Genomic DNA, 20,302 nt, shown 5'->3' with positions numbered 1-20,302 from the left:
CTATTTATGTTACAGATCTGAATAAAAACTATGGCATTTTGAGCTCACAAGAGCTTGGATCTCATGAGTAGAAGTGTTTTATAGCAAAAAGGGGACAAACAAAAAGAAATTATAGAACAATAAAGTGACAGGATTAAAGGTTTATATTTTCTATTTAAGTACAAGGAGAATTACGATCTTTAATAATTTCATTTAACTTCGACGTTATGTGAAAATCTGTTTTTGACTGACAAATTGGATGAATCTTTAAATATATTTCTCTGCATCCCTCAAGAAAAATTCTGAGAAATTTCCAGATCTACAGATCAAATAAAACAGTAGTTCCAGATTTTTAATTACTTTTAATACAAAACATAATTTTTTCACTTTACAGTTCAATAAAAATCTGTTCAGTTAAATCATGCAGAAACAAAGTGAGCACATAAAAATACATCTATGAAAAAGGTTGAACAACAAAGCTTTTATGATGAATTTGCCTTCAATATTCTTTAAACAGGACTTTGGCTTAAATGCAACAAGAGAAGATGACGTGAAGCTGAGCTCCCTCCCCTCTCACATCTAACAGAGTTGCAGCACTTTTACCCCCATTTCTGAGAATCAAACCGACCTGCAGGCTGTCCTTATCTCAGAGCCGCTTCCTTTAGAACAAGATGATCCTGCTGCTCTGTCTGCTCTGCTTCATCTGTGGAGAACCTGCTTGGAGTCTGGAGGTGCAAGAGTTCACCGTTAAAGAGGATATTCAGCAGGTGGCCGTGGCTAACAACAATCTTTATGTTGCTACAGTAAAGACACTTTATTGGTGGGTCAACCTGAATCCCGACAAGAGACCTGAGACAGCTCAGATTCCCTCAAATGTTATCATTCACATGTTCTTATTTGTTAAGAACAGATTGATCAGCTGTGGTGTGAATGAAAAACGAAAATGTTACTGTGAGAGTCGGGACCTGGAGAACATCAATAAGGTGGTTTCCAGTGAAAACATCCTAATGGGACCTCAGAGGAGCAGCAGTGGGTCTGTCAGCTTTCTGGTGGATGTGAAGAAGAATTCAAGTCAGACTGAGACTTACATTCTGACAGCGATAAAGAACCATAGAGACAAGACAGAGGAGGACAGGTGTGGCGCTGATTTAAAGACTATCAACCTTCACAACACAGATCAGAAACAGAATGGAGGATTATTTTCTAGACTTGATCAGTCAGGCAGCAGTCCACCTGGGATCCAAACTGAAGCTGATGTAGATTTTGTGGACGGATTCCAGATCAACTCAACAGTGTATCTGTTCTCCAACGTGGCATCAGGAGGTGAAACCAACAAAGTCCGTCTCATCTGGCTTCAGGCTGAAACCAACAAAACTCAGACTCTGGAGTCTCTTCGTGGAGCGACTCTCAGTTCCTCTGGAGGTGAAGGCAGCAGACTGCTGGCCTCCTCGGTCGTCCCAGGTGGTCAGCAGGTCCTGTGGAGTGGAGTGTTCAGTGTGGATGAAGGAGGAGAAAACACTGAGCTGCTGCTGTTTGACATCAGTCCTGATCTCAGCAGGGATTCAAACACAGATCCTGACTTTTATACATCAGTGAACAAGCCAAACAACCCGGTGAGTTGCTGTATATGCTGTGTAGCAAGACATATTTATTCCAATTTAATTTGTTGTCATAGTTAAATATTTCAGATTTTTAGTTGCGTAAGTCATTAAGCAACTAAAAATTTTATGCAATCCAGTATAAAGTAGTTTTAATTTTTAATTAAAATTACAACATTTTAATCTAATTTTGTAATAATTGTGATTGGTCATAAGTTAATTGTAAAAGAAAATAAACTTGGACAACCATGTTGATATTTTGCTTCAACTAGTCCGCTTCCACCATCTGGTTTTGTATCTGTAGGAGACATGGATACTTTTAAAGAATATTTATATGATGCGGTGTGGAATTATGTACATTTGTATTATTATAACTACTGTAAAAATGAGTCTAGGAAATGGCCAATAACACCTGGGTGGAAATTGTAACAGTGTTGTCCACAGAGGAGGCTGTCAGTAATTAGAGGAGTGATGCAGAACAAAGTGGGATGAGTGTCATCCAGTAGTAACTTCACTTACTGCTGTAGTTACTATGGTAACTTAATGTAACAGTGTTTCAGTTGGTAGGTGGTGTAGTGACTAATGTGTATAATGTTAACTTATGTTGTTCTCCTTCCTCAGAATAATATTTGCATGTAGCCATTCACATCATCTGTCAGTGACTTTAACTTAAAATAAATCAAATAAAACCATCTTCATTGTTGTTTATTAGGTGAAGACATGCATGTTCAAGAAGGACTTACATTTTTCAATGAGCCTTTTTGACCAATATAAACAAAAATCAAATAACCATATTTACTCAACCTACATTCAGCCCAATTAATAAAGACTATAAGGAACATTTTATATTTGTAAAATATTTATCAGATTATCAATATTCATCAGATGTAATAATGTGTCTATTTCTTAGTCAGAACCGAAGTCTCTGAAACTGCAGGCTGTTCTGTTCAAGAAGAAATACATGAACTCTGTGTTGGTGGTGAAGCAGGACAGCTGGACAGTTTTCTTCATCGGAACAAGCAACGGGCAGCTCATTAAGGTCAGTGGTTGTGTTTCAGGAACAGATACTACATCTCACTTAACAGTACATTCATCCATTCATGCACACATTCTCACACTGATGGTGACACTACTACATTATAGCCACAGCCAGAGGAGATCCTAGCCGGTTTGGCACCATGGGCGAACAGCCCCCATTAGCACCCCAAGAAGTTTTTTAATGACTAGAAGAGGCTGGACTGAAGGACAGTACAGTGGTATTAATCTAGTCAGGTAATAAACTTTCAGCACAAGACCAACAGAAACCAAAGTCTACCACAGCAAACATAACCCAACAGGAGTCCAGATGCCCCGGAGACAATACAATCAATCAAGTTTAATTGTTTAGTATATTTCAGCAACAAGGCAGTTGAAATTGTTTCACATTAAAAAACACTAAAATAGTAACTATCTATTCTGTTGTCAGCTTCCTGTGGACAAGAACAATCATCCAGCATGTCCAAAGGAGCTCTACAGGGCCAGTGGGAAGGAGAACGTTTTTTCAAAAATCCTTCTGGATCCAGTGGATCATAAACACATATATCTACAGAGTAAAAAACAGGTAAACATTTTTGTTTTTTAGTTGTTCATGTTGTTTGTACAAGACTGTGTGTTAAAGTGTGTCTGAGTCTTTGAGTTTTCTTCCAGATTAAGCGCGTAACAGTGTCAAACTGTGACGAATACAAGAGAGTAGAGGACTGTCGTACGGATCCATTCTGTGTCTGGTGTGCCTCTACGGAAAGGTCAGAGAAACTTCAGGTGCAGCTGAATCCTTCAGTAAATTCTGAAAGTCGTAATGACATATTTGAATTTCATTTCAGCTGTACATTTAGTAAAAATGGCTGCAAAGACGACTGGTTGTCCATCCCTGATGAATACCAACAGGAAGTGATTTCCCACAGAGTTGTGAAGGACTCCACAGGAGAGGTGGATCAATAACAGACTGATGACTTCATTCGGTTTGAACTAAAAGTTATTTATTTCTTCTATTTGCTCCTTTCTCAGGTCAAAGTAGTCGTTAAAGTACATCTGACTGTGGCACAGAAGATTCAGTCCAACTTCACCTCTCAGATCTCTACAACCTCTGAACGGCCTTGTAGGCAAAATGAGCCACAACCTCAGTACCCAGAATGCACCTGCATTCTCTCTGACGATCTTAATGCTAAAGGTCAGTAACGTTTGGTAAATAAATTTGTCATTGATCCTACATCATTGCAAAACTCCTGGGCTTGCATAATTTATCATCTGGCTTATCATTAAATATTACAAATGAAAACCACAATAATAAAAACTGAAATTTACATTAATTTTGATTACAGTATATTTAAAAAGCAGGAAAAGCTGACAGTAAAGTCATAATGGAGCTCAATTAGTACAATCTTGTGTGAAAGCCATCTTTCTGACAGGACATGATAACCTGTTCAGTCAAATTTCATTTATCCATTGTGATAAATGAATGATAAATCCAGTGTGAACTGTTATTTGTTGATACTGTATGCATGAGGCTAGACTAACATACAGCTATGTTGAAATCTCTCAGGGTTCACTTATCTGTCGTAATGCTTGATAAGAACTATTTATCAGCTTGGTTGCTATTCATCCTGTCATCAATGTAAGGATGCAAAAAAGAAATAATTTTTCACTGTACCTTTAAAAAAAGAGATAATTTTATATGCAGTGAAATTCTGCCAAGAAACTCTCATTTCCTATCGTATTGATGTAACCTTATGTTGTATCAAAGCAGGCTAATCTGATAAATCTACCTGGTAAGAAACACTGAACCAGTTACCTGGGTAACCAGTGACTAAATCTACTTTACCCAGAGTTATATACTCTTAACAGTACAAAGATTACTTGTTTGTTTTTACTTGTTGGGTGTAACACAAGTGTGTGTTCTCTCACCAAAATGAACAAATATTTTTGGTGAGAGCTAAATAGTTTATTTAGTTCCAAGACTAAAACTATTAAAGTGGTGAAGTCTTCCTGTGTCCTACAGTGTATGTCAGTACAAACCTCCATGTTGCTCCTTACTGCAACCAAAAGCACAAACTCTGAGAAGAATTATCTATACTCTGCATGCAGCCAATGTGACATCTGATAATATTTACATATAAAAATACTTTTACTTTTATTGAACAGAAGTTTAAGTACAATTTCAGTAGCGTATAAATTGTAAGGTTTCCCAGCTTCTTTGGTCTTATTTATATATTTAATGTTTAACTAACTAACTAACTAACTAAAATAGCCTCCTACTGTCTATATGTGCACAATGCTGTACGGTGTATTAAAATGTTTCCTACTATACAGTATTTTGTCAAAATAACTACTGTGACTTTTTCATTTGCAGAACTTGATGTCACTGTAAAAATTACATTCAGCAAAACAACACTGACAAAGCAACTACAGCTATTTGACTGTTCTAAAAGTTCACTCTTGTAAGTTCATTTACACTTTACAGATTGAAAATTCCATGATATTTTAATCAGCCAAAAATAAATCTTAACCTCAAAAGTTTTCAAATGATAAATGTAGTTATTTATTTACAGAAAGGAAACTGGCCTGGGTGAATGTGAAAAAGTAATTAAAATGAGAAAAAAAGACAGAAATCTTTTGTGTGTTTTTGTACCGTTTGTAGAATAATTATTAGCATTGTTGTGCACTGATGTATTACTACAACTATGTTGAGGACCATGTATGTTGTTTTCTCTGTAGATGTCAGCAGTGCATCAGAGCTGGATGTGGCTGGAAGGAGAACCGCTGTACCTGGGACAGTGAAGGAGAGCGGAATGTAATCAGACCTTTTCAGATGGTTTTTAAAAGAAAGTCTACAAGTTTACCTGTTATGTATTGAGTTTTAAACCAACATCTGCCTGAAACAGTTAAATACTGACTGGTGAAAAGAAGCAGGTTACAAAATGGAAGCAGACATTTGTACCTGCTGAATTTGTTCCTGTTCTTTGTTTTGTAGGACAGTGTTTGCCAAAAGTCCTCCTCTAAGGCAAACCTTGTGGTGAGTCTAAATGTGGATAACTTCCTACTCTCTTCTGATTCTCACCATAAAGTAAGTTCAGAATAACACCAGAGAAATTAAAACATTGAGGCAGTTTATTTTGTGTTTTCTGACAGCAGCCAGGGAACATCTCCGTCTCTCCCAGTCGTGTGTCTTACTACGGCAGAAATAATGCTATTTTGAGAGGTCACAACCTCACAGATGTGATTGCTGTCAAGATCCAGGCAGAAATGGACTGTTTACCACAGGAGTAAGTCACAACTCTAAATCTACCATTTATGAACATCTAGCTCAGGTAAAAACATTTTTAAATGTTGGGCTCAGGAAACAATTGATCCAGAAAGAATGTCAGCCTTGACATTTGTGAGTCTGATTTTCATTCTTATGATATGAGATCTAAAATTAGGTTGTTTCCCCTGTCCCAACATGTCTGACTGATTAGATCTCCAGTTTGGAACAAGACTGGTGAGAGTCTGACGTTCCAGATTCCCAGAAGAACCAATGAAGCTGAAGCCAAAGTGTGTGCTGTCCTGTCTGATGGGAGTTGCCATGGCAATGCTGAAATCATCTACCAGTCAGCACCATCTTGTAACAGCATTTCACCAAACACTACCTGGAGAAGGTATACATCCCTTTTAGGACTGAGAGAATAAAATAATAAACTAATTTAGTAATTGATTAATTGTTAACAGGATTATGATCACCATTAGTGATATACAAACAAACCATATAACCTCAGGTTGTTACCTTACTTTAAGGTATAAAGACACATTTTAGAAGAGGTAATGTTGACATATTATACTGTGATTTGATAGAGGATAGAGGTTTAGAGCTTCATAAAAATCTCTATCAAATTAATACTCAAATTAAAAGTGCTTATTTTTTTAGGCAAACCTGAAACTTTATTTGTGCTGTGTACCCTCTTTATTTACTTTTTTCCGAGGAACAAATATATTTCCTATCCTCTCAAAAATCACAGATGTTCCCTTTACAAGGACACCAGAAGTGTCCATATGTGATTGCAGAAATATCCACATTTTATAATGGGTATTAAAATAGCCTGATCTATTATATAGATTATAGGAGAGATCACTATTGAAGCAGCAGCACAATGTGAGTTGAAACTCTAAACTAGTTAGCATGTGTTGCCTCATTTAATGCAAATATTACGAATGATTTTAAGGTTTCCTATATAGTGTCTCTTTAAGTGCAGTGTCGGTATTGATCATACATTCAGCACCAGCAAGGATTAATGGTTAAACTGTAAAGGAGAGTGGATAGTTAAAGTATCCTAAAAAAGACCTGAAACCATAAATTCATCTAAAATGATTCCACAGTTGGTTTGTTGCTAATGTTTACAAAATACTTAAGTGGAACATCTCAGCAGCTTATGTTTTATTATATTTCCTATTAAACAAAGGCCTGGTGAAGACAAACTATTTCATATGTGGATAATTCTTACAGGTCTGTAATGATTTTCTTCTCTCATATAGTGGGAAGAGGAAGATCACACTTTTTGGATCTGATTTGGATTCTGTGGAAATGGTCATACACAGGTATTACCAACACAGGTATTACCATCAGGAAGAAGCAGATCCTGAGAACAAAAACTCTGAGGTGGGTTTATGGACACAGACACATAGGTTTGCATTTTAGGACTTACTAGGACTTTGTATTGACTTCCATTCATTTTAGCAACTGCCTAATACAGAGATTTTTCCTAACCATTTATATATTAGGAGTTGATTAGAATTTATAAACACTGATTCCATTATCGATCTCACTTATCAGTTAGATTCCTTATCAATCCTTTTATTGATTCTAACTGAGTTGGGACATAAACTCTTTAATTCAAAATACGCACCACTTTGTATTTGATTCAAACTAAATTAAAGCTGACTTAAAATATAAGTCGAATGAAATGCACCTTAGCTATTTTTGTGCAGACAAATTTGCATGCTTTCCTTTTCAGGAAGGATATTTCAAGATATTTCAGATGTTATTTTCTCCTGTGTAATTTTCCTCCTACCTGTCTCGATGGCAGCAGTTACCAAAACTGTGTGAGAGCTTCCCTCTGAGCCACTCTGGCACTAGTCCTCAACTAGTCATATTCAATAGATTAGAAAATTAATAAAAAGTTAATATATTTCAGTAATTCAATTCACTTGGTAACACATTTTATAGGTTAATGCCCCACAGACTGACAATTAACAGGCTTTATTTATTTTATGATAATTTCATGGTTAAAGCAAAAAAAAAAAAAAAAAAACAAACAAAAAAAACATGATATTAGAATATTATATCAGACCAACAAAAAATATTCTTAATGCAGAAATGTCTAAATTATTAGTAACCAGCCATCCATATTTTAAAAAAAAACTGTAATTCTGTTGGTAATAGAAAAACTCATATTGGTCTTTGCATCAAAAAGTTTTCATGATCTCTGACATCACATTCATGTCCTAGAGTTATTATTTTCCTATTTTGTTAAGATTTTATTACATTAGGTTGTATTGCAATGTTCACTTTAGTCACCAACACATTCACCTTCTTATCCTAAATTTAATAACTGAATGTTTTAAAATTCTCTACAGAATTTCACCTATGAAACACCTGAAGGACAAACTGCCTGGCCGTACTGTCGCATGTATTTGAAAGTAGCCAACGAAACATTGTATTGCTTAGACATACGATACTATCCAGATCCACAGTTTCCCACATTTATATCAAAGAGGACAGGAAACAATGACCAAGTCATGATTCAGGTGACTTTTTTTATTTGCTTTACTTTTAGTATCTAAATGTGATGAAAATTTCAGTTGTAATTTGTTTCTGCTCTTTTCAGTATCTAGACTGGGGCCTGGAGATGACAACAGAAGAGTTATCAGTATGGGGCGTCAAGGATGGCAGGCAATACCCCTGCATCATGAAGGGCAAAAATAAAACACATACGGGGGCAAAATATTTCATCTGTGAAATTCAAAACACAACTCATGTCAAATTTTCTCAGTTAACGGTAATATTTTTAATCTGCAATGTAAAATCTAAAATTTGTGTGGTGATACATTAAACAGTCCTAGTTTACAGCAATGCTGCTTGTCATTTAGCTTAGGCCATTAAAATGTTTAGTCTTCATGCTGATACGGCTGTGATTCTTACATATAAATGGCAGCCAAATCTAAAGTCATATTGTATAAATACAACCTTTTGTTCAAAAATATAATTTAACATAGTGTTGTCATTTTTTCCTCCAGATTAAATATGGACGAATGACAGTTCAGGTGGGGAATCCACCTCTGACTGATCAGTACCTTCTGATGCTGCGCCTTCTGCTGGTTCCCTGTGGTACTGCAGGTAAATCTGCTCAAAGTTTCTGCAAAACTGTTTTAAACATGTATTCCATAGTATTCATATATATCTCAGTTTCATTAATGATGTTTTCCTCTATTCACAAGTCAATGTGATGTAAATAGTGACTGAAAACCGTTTCTGTTTTTTTTTTATCTCTTCGTTGAATGTCTTTCAGTGCTGGTGATCATCTGTCACTGCCTTGCTATGAAGAACAAGCCCTGATCATTGGCATCTGTTTCCTCCTCAGAGTTCCAGGAAATACATAATTTGTTAAATGTTTGATTCATTGATATTAGATATGATACAGCTTCTTGCAATAATTACCTTTATGTTGAAGAGTTGCAATTTTTAAGAGGGAAAACCTTTTTCATGTTTTCATTTCTTGCATATCTTTTGCCATATAGAAAGCTAACAGCATCTGAGTGACCAGACCATTATGATAGAAACAATTGTTGTTTAGAATAATGAAGAAAACTGCAGCTGGTTAATGTAACACACCAAATAATCTGCCAGTTTACATGACAACATGTAATCTGCTGGTGTGTATCTCCAGATGCTGAGGCTTAGCAGTTTGTTGCTGTGTTTGTTCAGTTGAATCAAAAGAACTGAGTCATTCTGTTCTGTAATTCCACTGTTGATATCTAATCATCTTGATCAGAGATTGCATGTTGTATTTTACAAAAAAAAATTCCAGCTTATTGCAAATAACATGTTTTGGACAACAATGAAATCTAAAATTTGATCAAGGACATAATTTTCTTTTGATTTTTTTGTATAGATTGAAAAATATTGCAAAACTAAAAAAGTTTATATGCATCTTAGATCCTTTAGAAATATATACTTTTTGTTTTATGCTGGCCTCTAATGTTATGCTTGCTTGTTGATATTTGGAAATGTATGTAGCATATTTCTAAATATGTAGTATAAATGAGTGAGTGCATAAATATTCATCCCCTTCAAAGTGAGTGACCCAAGTCAACACAGGTGAGTGTGTCAGTCAGGGGATGGATAGAAAAAAAATCTCTAAGGCTCTGAACATCTTGAGTTCAGTTCAATCCATCAAAGAATGGAAGGAATATGATCAATGTGATGATGAGCCTGGATCTGACGACCTCTCGACCAAAGAGACCATGAAGGAGAAGAACATAGAACCTAGAAAGTTTGTAAATGACAAAGGTAAAATTAAATATCGAGAAATCCTGGAAGACAATTAGTTCCTCTCTGCCAGAGAGCTACGGCTTCAAAGAAGACTTATCTTCCAGCATGACGACCAAAGCGTCCAGCTGAAGCTACACAGAAATGGTTTGAAGACAGCAAGGCGGAGGTTCGGGAATGGCCCAGTCCAAGTCCAGACACCAATCCCAAACAGAACTGGTTGCTGGATTTGAAAATGGCCGTTCATAGCTGTTCCCCACCAACCTGACAGAACTGGAAGAGTTCAGCAGGAAGAATGGAGGAAACCTGAAGATAAGCAGCCTGACAGGCTGACGACACGCTGTCATTTCATCTGTGAACACTGGCTGGAAGGAGGAGAATATTTATGCACTTTATCACTTATTTCATGTGACATGTCTCATTTGTCATCTTGTTAAAATCAGTTTTCACTTTAACATTTGAATTTTTTTGTAAATTTTATTGATTATTAAAACCAATAAAATGCAGTGAGCACATTTTGTAGGCACTGTGGTAAATGTTTGCTGTGCTTTCCGTCTTCCTCTGAGCTTTGGATGACCTGATGGTTGGATGTTTGGTTGGACTGTGGCCTTTAAAGCTTCTCAGCAACAATAACTTATATTTTTATCTTTATAAAAGTAAAGAGAAATATTTGTCAAGTGTTTTTACAAGAGATCAATGATACTTATGGTTTGTTCTGGTATCAACCGATATGTGCAATATGTTCACCAATCAATTAAAGATGGTCATTTTACTTTAGGTAGAAAAAAACAATATACAAATCAAACAGAAGATGTAGCACTAGATAAAAAATACACTAAATCTATGTTTTTGTTTCTTTTCTCAAAGAAATGGCTAAAAATGTTAATCCTACATTAGTTTAGTAATTTGTCTAGAGACGGCTTGGTGCAAATCTGCCATCTGCTGGTGAAAACAGGTACAGGTTAAGGTTGGGCGATAACCAAGACAGTGAATAAATCGACACTAATAAAAAATAAAATAAAAAACTTCACAACTCAAAGGGTTTTTGTATGTGGCATCAAAAACAGCTTTAGTTACTTTTTTCCATGAGGTATGCATTTTGGCTTCAATTAAGTGTTATTACAGTAAATGAGAGAGTAACTCATAGGCCAAAATAAAGAAATTAAAAAAAATAAAAATTGCTCTTGAAGGAAAAAAAAAAAAACAGTGAAGGGAGCAGTCTGTGATTAATAAATTAGTCCAATCGCCCAACGTTGGCACAGTACTGGAAAAGAGAATGTGGACTCATTTGAACCTTCAAATGGTTGAGCATGATTTGGGCATCATGGGTTTTTTGGGCCCAAGATGCCCAAAAAAACAAGCATGTGTTCTACATGGATCTCTGCTCCAGAGCATGTGATTCAAATGATTGCAATATCTCTACAGCAGGCCGCAGTGTTCTGCAGAAACATCTTAATAAACCATTTAGTTCAACACCGAAACAAAGACAGTGAACCCTGAGAAACATGGTCGGGGATCCTTCAAAAGAATCATAGAACACCTTTGGGATGAACAAGAGAACTAACCCCAAAAATGTTCTGCAATGAAATTTCAAGATGAAGAAAAATTAAAAATAACTGGAGTGATTATATTAGCTTTTATTAAATGAGCTGATGGGTAAAAAACATTTGTGATCATTTCCAAAGACGGCATTAAAACTGAAGCTCAGGTGAAACCTGACAGCAGCAGAAGACTTGAAGCTTCAATGTCTTGATTTCTCATCCTGCAGAAAGAAAGACAGAAAAATACAGTTTGTGTTTTAATCAATATTATTCACAAGAGTTTGAAGCAACTTGAACAGTAAAATGAGGCAGTAACCTTGATGACATCAGCCAGCTCCTGCAGGACCACTTCATATTGCTTCTCCATCCCCTTCAGGCATTCTGGTTTTACTAACTGCCTCTGAATCCCGGGGCTTCCTGCGTCCATCACCATCCGAAGGAAATTATTCTCCTGATGGAGGGAAGAGAAACTCAAACCGCTAAAGAGAAGCATTCACTCTGGTCTCAGTTTGTTACTGATCGTCATTTCAACCATGGACACTGTTATTTTGGCCAGAATTTAAAACAGGGCTAACCTCCTTAGGAACTCAATCATCATCTACTAACCATATGAACCATATTTTAAGTAGTAATAAATGTAAGCGTGTCCTAATTTATTCTTGACAGAACTCCCTACACTCTTCTCCTCTTTCCATGAAGCTCTTCTCATTCCAGATCAGTGACTGTACCTGAATCCTGAGCAGAAAGGTGAAGGCCAGTCCAGGTTTTCCAGCTCTCGCTGTTCTTCCGATCCTACGTGACGAGAGACGCCAGGACAAAAACATGACTTTCTGACAGACGGGGACATAAGGGACAGTTTGAGGGATGAGACAGCGGAGCTGCTGACCTGTGAATGTAGGTCCTGATGAACTGCGGGGCGTCATAGTTGACCACACATTTGACATCTTTGATGTCGATGCCTCTGGCAGCTGCGTCTGTGCTGATCAGCCTGCAGGAGGACAGATCAGGTGGTCAAACAAGCTGCAGCACAAACAAAGCAAGACCACAGAAACAGAGACGTCAGATTCAGGAAAAGTCGCCATCGGCTCGGTGCTGCTGTGTGGATGCAAGTGATGTGAAATGGATGCTTTGCTCTCTCAACTCAACAGGAAGATGAAAGAACTCAACACTGTCAGAGAGCAGAGAGGTTTTAATAACCAGCTGCAGCATCACAACATGGCTCATGTGGAAATGAATACAGAACCACAGGCTACTGCAGGACAAACTGACCACTTTTCCTTCACTTACTACTTCTTCTTCTCTCTAACTTACACTATTTGATGTTATTTCAACTGTTAACTTTCTGTTTTATTTCCTTTTTTCTCTCTCCATAGCAGCTAACCCTGGCCTGGTGTTCTGTTGTGGATGTGGCGTCTTCCTGGAGGATGGGATTGGTTGAGATAATGCTGCCAAAAAACAAACATTCTCTCTCTCCTTCTGTTAACGTTTTGCATTTCCTTAACGCAGAACGTTCTCCTCATCAGTTCATCTGTTCCTGCTCTGTCTTCTCAGACCTCCAGTCAGTCGTAGCAGACGGCAGCTTGTACCGAGTCAGGTTCTGGTTCTGCTGGAGGTTTCTTCCTGTTAAAGTGGACTTTTCCTCTCGACTGTCGCTAAATTCATGGTTGGCATGAAGACCTGCTGTAAGCAACCGTCTGCCGTCACTGACTCAATGCAGTTTGAGTAAAAACTTTTCCAACTAATCTGAGTGACAAATTGAGCTTAATGAACGGTTTGATAACTCAGATCAACAGGAACATGTGAAACTGAATTGAAACAACTATTTTTGTAAGTGGTGAAATGCTGGCGTCGCTATCGGAATAAACTGAATCGACTCGCTCTCTGTTACTGGATCGATTCTCATGTCAGTGATCCAGTGTGCTTGTGACTCACAGCTGGATCTTCCCCTTTTCAAAGTCCTTCAGGGTTTTCTTCCTCTCACCAGGAGAGAGGCGTGACGAGAACTCGGCCACCTGCACTCCACCAAACAGCTTCACCAAACAGTAGAGTCTGGAAAGCAGATGAGACGGATCAGACGACACACTGAGAGACACGAGTCAGTCAGCCAGTCAGTCAGTCAGTCAGTCAGTCCAACCTGTGTGCCGTCTCTCTGGAGTTGGTGAAACAGAGGATGGGGCGGAGCTTCAGATACAGGACGAAGTGAAGGATGAGCAGTGGCTTCTTGTTCATTGTACATGGAACATAAAACTCCTGCAGACCAAGAGGAATCATGTCAGAGTTTCACTCTCCAGCTCCAGTTATCGGTTTGCCCTTCAAGTCAAAAGGCAGCGTCTCACCGTGAGGCCCTGGGGGAAGTCGAAGCGCTCGTGTTTGTGGGTGGGCTCTGCTGGCGTCGTGCTGCTGGAGGGGGAGTGAACGGAGCTGAAGAGCTGGGGCTGGTGGAGGCCCAGCTGCTGCAGCTTCTCCGGGTTCTGGGTGAGCGTGGCGGAAAAGAGCAGCTTCTGGAGTGGCATCTGACCTGGAGACAGACTGAGACGAGACGCAGCGCGACGTGAGGCCACGATGTATACGCTTCACTAACAACACGACTCAATCTATTACAGAAGAAACCACCAGTCCTCTGACATTACAACTGTTTAACAGCATTTTGTGCCAAAATGCTCAGGCCGCAGCCATACATTAGCTTAGAAATCTGGATTGATAGAGTAATCGATTTATTTTATTATTACTTTGAGGTAGATAACCCTGGTCAACAGCCAAAGAAATTGTCTGGAGCTTTAGGGTCATTTTGATGAGCTGAATCCAAAAATCACATTGGTTTTGCTCAATCAGGTCAACTTTCTGAACTATGGAGCAACAAGAGCATCAACATGCAGGACTTGTTCTCACATCTGGAGAATCTGATCAATGAGTGATGAGCAGGAGGAGAGATTCATCAGGACAGGGAAGAGACGGAGAATTTTACACAATGAAGACCTGATGATCAATTCACATGTACTTACCCTGATCAGTGTTTATTATTCAATTTACAGAAATCCAAGTTTGTAACATTTAATTAACACACTTTATATTAAAAAATTATTTCTCCTAAAACCTTGAGATGAGAAATATTAACAGAAATGGTCTGATAATGTCACAAAAATGTCATCAATTTAGTCAGAAGGTCAGATTTATCAAAATAAAAAAAATAAAATAAAATAAATAAAAACTTGAACTGATTGAGAAAAATTTGTTATTTTTGGATTCAGAGGAGCAAAATAATCCTAATGCAGTTGAAAAAACATAGATAACTTCCAAAATCTATATTTTTTGTAACCCCTTGTGATCAGGTGGAAATGATCTTAAATAAAGCCGAGGATGAAAATGTCAAGTAAACTTCATGTTCTCCTCCAAGCCTCTTCACTGTAGTAAGTAAAACAATTTAACAGAATTAATTCCAGGACTCACATCTGAACATTCATGACATTTTAAACTGGGATCTCTGTGGTAACTCTGAATAATCTGTGAATAAACCTTCACCTGAATGCTGCATGCAGACAGACTGCTGCTGTTGTCTGACCCACCTGGCTGCTGTGATGCATCCCGGCTTCGTCCTCCTGAACAGGGTTCTGTCCTCTGGTCCAGCCGCTGAGCAGTACACCGCCTTCAGCACCTGGCTGAGCCACAACTGGTGCATGCTGTCGATCATCCTGTCGGCCTCGTCGATTATCTGAGACGCAGACAGAAAAACAGACGCAGCATAACATCAGAAAGCAAAGATCTGCTCTATGCAGCGAGAATACTGGGATTTTTAGGAACCTACCAGAAACCGGAGATGTTCCAGGCAGAAGCCTGGGTTTTTGCTGATGTGATCGACTAGTCGACCTGGAGTTACGACGACTATGTCTGCTGTGCTGCACCTCACACTGCCTCTGAAACAGACAGCAGGTTGTCGGATTTGGATTTGCAATACTGCTTTTTTAAATGGGCACTATTGTATATTTTCCAGGCACAAAATGCCATTTTGTAGCACTAATCAAGAAGTTATAAAAATTCTGCACATACCAAACATGATACATTTGACTTTGTAATAAAACATCTTGAAATTGGGCCTCCGTCTCTTTAAGAAAATCCTACTCTTTCTGAAACTCCGCCTTCAGGAAGTCATCACAACATGGCTCCTCTATTAATCCTTAAAGTTTTTACCAGCGTTTCACTGAGCAGTAGCTCCTATAATGAGCTCAACAGATGAACAGTTCCACCAGATGTTGGCTAATTGCTGCTGGCTAGTCTGAAGGAGCTGAAAGGGGGAGAGGAGCTCTGTGAGGCGGAAGAAAACCACAGAGCTTGGAAACTGCAGCTCAGAGGAGGTGTTTTGTCCTTGAAGGCGGGGCTAAGTCCAACCAGCCGTTTTGTACAGCTGAATTGTTGCCATGGAGATTAAAGGATTTCTCAAACATGGATGAAAGAATCAAGGCAAAACTCCAGGTATTTTTTGATGAGGGAATAACATCATAACATAATGAGAAGCAAAAAAATTTCAGTTTTACAGAACACTGCCCCTTTAAAGTTACTCAGCTTGAAAACGTTCATTACATTATATTTAAGGCTCAAACCAATAAATGAAGACTTGCTCTTAGTTTGCCGTCCTCACCGTTGCTCCGAAAGCGAAGCGCACTCTGCAGCAAATGACCTCTGACCCCCCAGCATGACCACTTTCACAGGAGTTCCTTCGGCGTACGACGCAAACACTTTGTAGACCTGAACCAGACACACATTAAGGTCAGAACACTGTGAGGGTTTAAGAATGTGCAGAAATGATTAGGACGTTCCGACCTGCTGGGCGAGCTCTTTGGTTGGCAGCACGGCCAGAGCCCGGATCTCACACACCGTCCGCTCCATCAGAACCTGCCAGGAAACACACACGTCGCTGGGAAACCTGCACCAGCAATGCTTGATCAAAGCACCGCAGAGGAAATGCTGGCTGCTCACCTGAATGACAGGAATGACAAAGGCCAGAGTTTTTCCGCTGCCTGTTGGTGCAGAAACACAGAGGTCTCTGGGTCTGTAGCCTCCTCGACCAATCAGAAATCCGTGCTGAGCGCCCTCCAATATGGCCGGGATCACCTCTGCCTGCACTGAAAACAGATCACAGCAGGATTATGACTTGGACGGTGAACGATCAACCACTTTTATTAAGTAAAATGAGGACAGAGTGGTAGAAAAGCTCATGAGGCCTGGACTGAAACATCTGTTCCAGTCATACTGCACCACTTTACCATCACATGTCTGACACTGCTTGATACTTTAACTAGGCCATATTTGGTTAGACTGGATGATTGTACTCACAGGTTGCATTTCTTATAATCATTAGGAAGTAAAAAAGGCAAACATGAAATAAAATAACAGTAATAGTGAGTTTGCTTATAACTTGGTTAAAACAATGTAACTGAGGCCCTGGGGATTCTTACATGGCCACTTTCTCTCTCACTGCAAGTCATTTCCGATCTACAGGGTTGAAGTTAATAAACAGAGCTATGATGAATCAAATCACAGGCTTCATTGTCAATAGCTGCTTCCCAAAGTAACCTACAAATAGCCCCAGCTGACCCCTGGGTGAATCTACCGTACCTGGAAAAAAGTGCTGGATTCCATTCGCCTCCAGTTTCCTGAGGAGCTGAGCAGAAACCCCAGAAACAGAGGAGACAGGAACCAGGTTGCATTTAATGTCTCTGTGAATGACGTCGGGCTCAGCGAGCCACTGAGGCAGGACCCGCTTTGCCTGGAGAAAAACAAAGAATGTGGAATAAATGGCAGGAATCCTTATTTTACTGGGTTAGGGTTAGGGGTCCCCCCTCCCCCGATACTATCGTACCTTATGGACAGGTCTGCTTTCAAAACCGCCGAGGACACGGAATCCTGTCGCTGCAGACGAGTCCTTGTTTGGCTCTTCCACTTCCCGCTCCGTTTCACACCTGCAGCTCTCTGGAGAAGCACCCACCACTGACTGACCTGAGATCCAAAGATAAAATGACATTAATGGAAGAAAAGTTACACAAAAAGTAAGAAGACATCAAAGCATTACTGTGTGACAGACAGAACATTCAAACAACTTTTGTTTCTTCTGTCCAATGTGTATTGCTAGAAATATCAGCATCAACTAGTTTCACTGGGAGCAAGAGGTCAAACATTTTACACATGTTCTGGGTTTGTTGCACCTCAGGGAGACAATCAGGGAGAACGCAACATCATAACAACATTTTGCTGATTTTCTGCCCTCTTGCAAAACAGATCTGGAGCTCAGTTGAGTTTTACCTGGTTAAATAAAGGAAAAAAGTGACAAAAACAATGCCCAAGCATTCATGTGACAACGAACCAGATGACTTCCACAGTTCAGTCACATGGAAGCCTTTTGTCGTCCTTCCTGTATTCTGACCATAAAAGAACTGGTGTTAACCTGCTACATTTGGTGCTTCAAGCAGGATAAAGTTCTGAAGATGGACCCAGATGGAGAGACGTGCTCTAATACGAGACCTTTATGGTAAACATGCTAAGCAATATGATCTGATGTCTTTGAAGTCATCTACCCAGGTCGTCCCTTTTTATGGAAATGCTACAGGGGGACACCCACAGCCTCTCACAGCCAGCAGGGGGAGTACAAACAGCAGAGACACTTCCTGTTTGCTGTAATAGAGATATGACCAGTTAGAACACACCTGCTCTGCTGGGAAGAAGTAAACAGAGTGGAGGATTTCACAGCCATCGTTCACCTGAATTTACCTGAATCCAACCTACTGGGAACCTCAATCCACTCACTGCATCCACAACTGGGACTTTAGCAGGTGGAAAGAGAGACGCTATTCCAAGCAAAGCTGCCTCACAATATAATATTTATTGTTTACTTGTAATCCATAATGTCTCACAATATGGATTGCACAATTATGTGTTTAGTTTATGGCAATCTTTGAAAAGGAATGTCAGGAGTTATTAATGGTGTTTATTAGGGATGCACAATATTATCGGCATGGTATCGTATTGGTCAATAGGGTTACGGCCATTCGGTCAACATAACTCACTGATATAAAAGACGTCATTTTGTATGAAAAACCAGGACTGTGACGTCTGCAGCACAGCACAACATTAAATGTGTACTGTTTGAGTGTTGTCATTGGCTTAGAGAGAACAGATGTCAGGGATAAATTTGACATTAAACATAATGTCAGTTGAGTTTTACTCAACTGACATTATGTTCAGTAAAACAATGTTTTACTGAACATTTTCAGCCTCCTTTTTAGATAAATTTGCATTTGGAAGCAGGTGAAACTGACAAAGATAATGCAACATTTTAATTCCACAGTAGAGAAAGCCATATAGTTTCAGTAAGTAGGTATAGGAAAAAATATTGGTATCGGTTATCAGCAAAATGGGTTTTAGAATATCAGCATATCGGCTATTGACCAAAAATCCAATATTGTGCATCCCTAGTGTTTATTCTTGTTAGTTCCATCTGTTTGTGGCGAAACAGTTGCTAGTAGTTAGTTCCAGTTGGTCTGCTGAACGGACGTCTTTCAGACTGGGATCTCTTCAACATTGATTTTTAAGTGTTAGTCATTCATGAGAATGACTAACACTTTAAATCAACCAGGGCCCAGAGACAGCATAGTAATAAAAAAAATTAAAGTAATCTGAAACATGTGAGCCTAATGAAGAGAGAGAAAATCCCACCCGATTCCTGACTCGTCTGGTTCTTATCCTCAGCTCCCTTTCTCTTCTTTTTCCCCGCAGGCTCAGAGCTGTTAGAGTCTGCATCAAGCAAAACTCCCGCTGTTGATTTCCTCTTCTTCTTCTTCTGCTGCTGTTGATGCTTTTCACTGCTTCGTTTCTCGTCTTTGGTCTCTGACGGAACTTCCTGCTGCTCGGTTTCTTCTTCACCAGTCCGTTCTCTCTGCTTTGCTAAACTCTGTCTTTGCTTCTGTTTCACCTTCTGCTGCAGTTTGGTCAGCAGCGCTTGGGAATGGGACACCTTGGAGATGACGCCGTCCTCGTCGTCTCCAAGATACCTGAAAAGACGAATAAACTGATGTTACAACTACAGGCTGCTTTCAATACTACAAACTTATAAACTCTTCAGTAGGTCGATATTTGATTTCTGTTGGTTACAATGTTGTTCTATTCAAAAGCTACAAAACATTTGTTGTATCAGTTTTTGATATTAACAGTCCTAGCTGATGTTCTATTTTCTTATTTAGTTGTATTATGTGTACTAACTAGAAATTGACCCAGTCTGACATAAGATGCTCCAGGACTAACAGGTTGTACTTACCTGTTGACAAGAAACAGAGACATTTCTGCTGGAAGACCAAAGCATTTAGATTAAAACAATCCCATTCAAACGACCAATAGCAGCGTATGTCTCCTAGAAAAGTCACCAACTACTTCGACTCAATAAGACCCAATACTTGCTCCTCTTTCAAATAGTTCCTGTCCTAGTTTAAGAAAAACGCCGCCATACTTTGTGTTATTCTCTTTCTTATTCACGTGCGTCAAACGCGTGCTTATGACGCAACCAAGTCCGTCGCACTTGTTTGACGATCTTCTGGACGCGACTAACCGGCTAACCACTAACTCTTGATACTTATCTATTTATTGAG

At 39.1% G+C, this 20,302-nt stretch overlaps 2 protein-coding genes across 2 annotated transcripts; one reads left to right on the top strand and one right to left on the bottom strand.

Annotated features, from left to right (window-relative positions):
- The first annotated feature begins 597 nt into the window (after positions 1 to 597).
- LOC106928036 (plexin-C1-like) lies at positions 598 to 10,646 on the top strand. The gene is made up of 16 exons (XM_088003057.1): positions 598 to 1,592; positions 2,488 to 2,616; positions 3,043 to 3,177; positions 3,264 to 3,358; positions 3,437 to 3,542; positions 3,621 to 3,783; positions 4,963 to 5,050; positions 5,328 to 5,403; positions 5,584 to 5,625; positions 5,745 to 5,875; positions 6,068 to 6,247; positions 7,119 to 7,242; positions 8,220 to 8,390; positions 8,471 to 8,641; positions 8,880 to 8,979; positions 9,152 to 10,646. The coding sequence occupies exons 1-16, from the start codon at positions 651 to 653 to the stop codon at positions 9,196 to 9,198; spliced, it is 2,700 nt and encodes an 899-aa protein (XP_087859183.1). The 5' UTR covers positions 598 to 650; the 3' UTR covers positions 9,199 to 10,646.
- A 1,102-nt stretch (positions 10,647 to 11,748) lies between these two features.
- Positions 11,749 to 20,211, bottom strand: ddx51 (DEAD (Asp-Glu-Ala-Asp) box polypeptide 51). Its single transcript, XM_015004037.2, has 16 exons — positions 19,975 to 20,211; positions 19,377 to 19,711; positions 17,527 to 17,663; positions 17,283 to 17,433; positions 16,644 to 16,789; positions 16,488 to 16,559; positions 16,306 to 16,412; positions 15,475 to 15,583; positions 15,236 to 15,381; positions 14,009 to 14,201; positions 13,807 to 13,922; positions 13,605 to 13,721; positions 12,559 to 12,660; positions 12,401 to 12,464; positions 11,989 to 12,123; positions 11,749 to 11,893 (listed from the first exon to the last, which is right to left on the bottom strand). Exons 1-16 carry the CDS (start codon positions 19,995 to 19,997, stop codon positions 11,873 to 11,875), a joined length of 1,974 nt encoding a protein of 657 aa, XP_014859523.2. The 5' UTR covers positions 19,998 to 20,211; the 3' UTR covers positions 11,749 to 11,872.
- Between the last annotated feature and the right edge of the window lie 91 nt (positions 20,212 to 20,302).

Source organism: Poecilia mexicana, unplaced genomic scaffold, assembly GCF_051168715.1.
Source record: "Poecilia mexicana isolate PSO_F unplaced genomic scaffold, ASM5116871v1 scaffold_23, whole genome shotgun sequence".
Lineage (NCBI taxonomy): Eukaryota > Metazoa > Chordata > Actinopteri > Cyprinodontiformes > Poeciliidae > Poecilia > Poecilia mexicana.
Note: the sequence above shows the minus strand (reverse complement) of the source record. Positions and strands in the feature narration are given on the sequence as shown.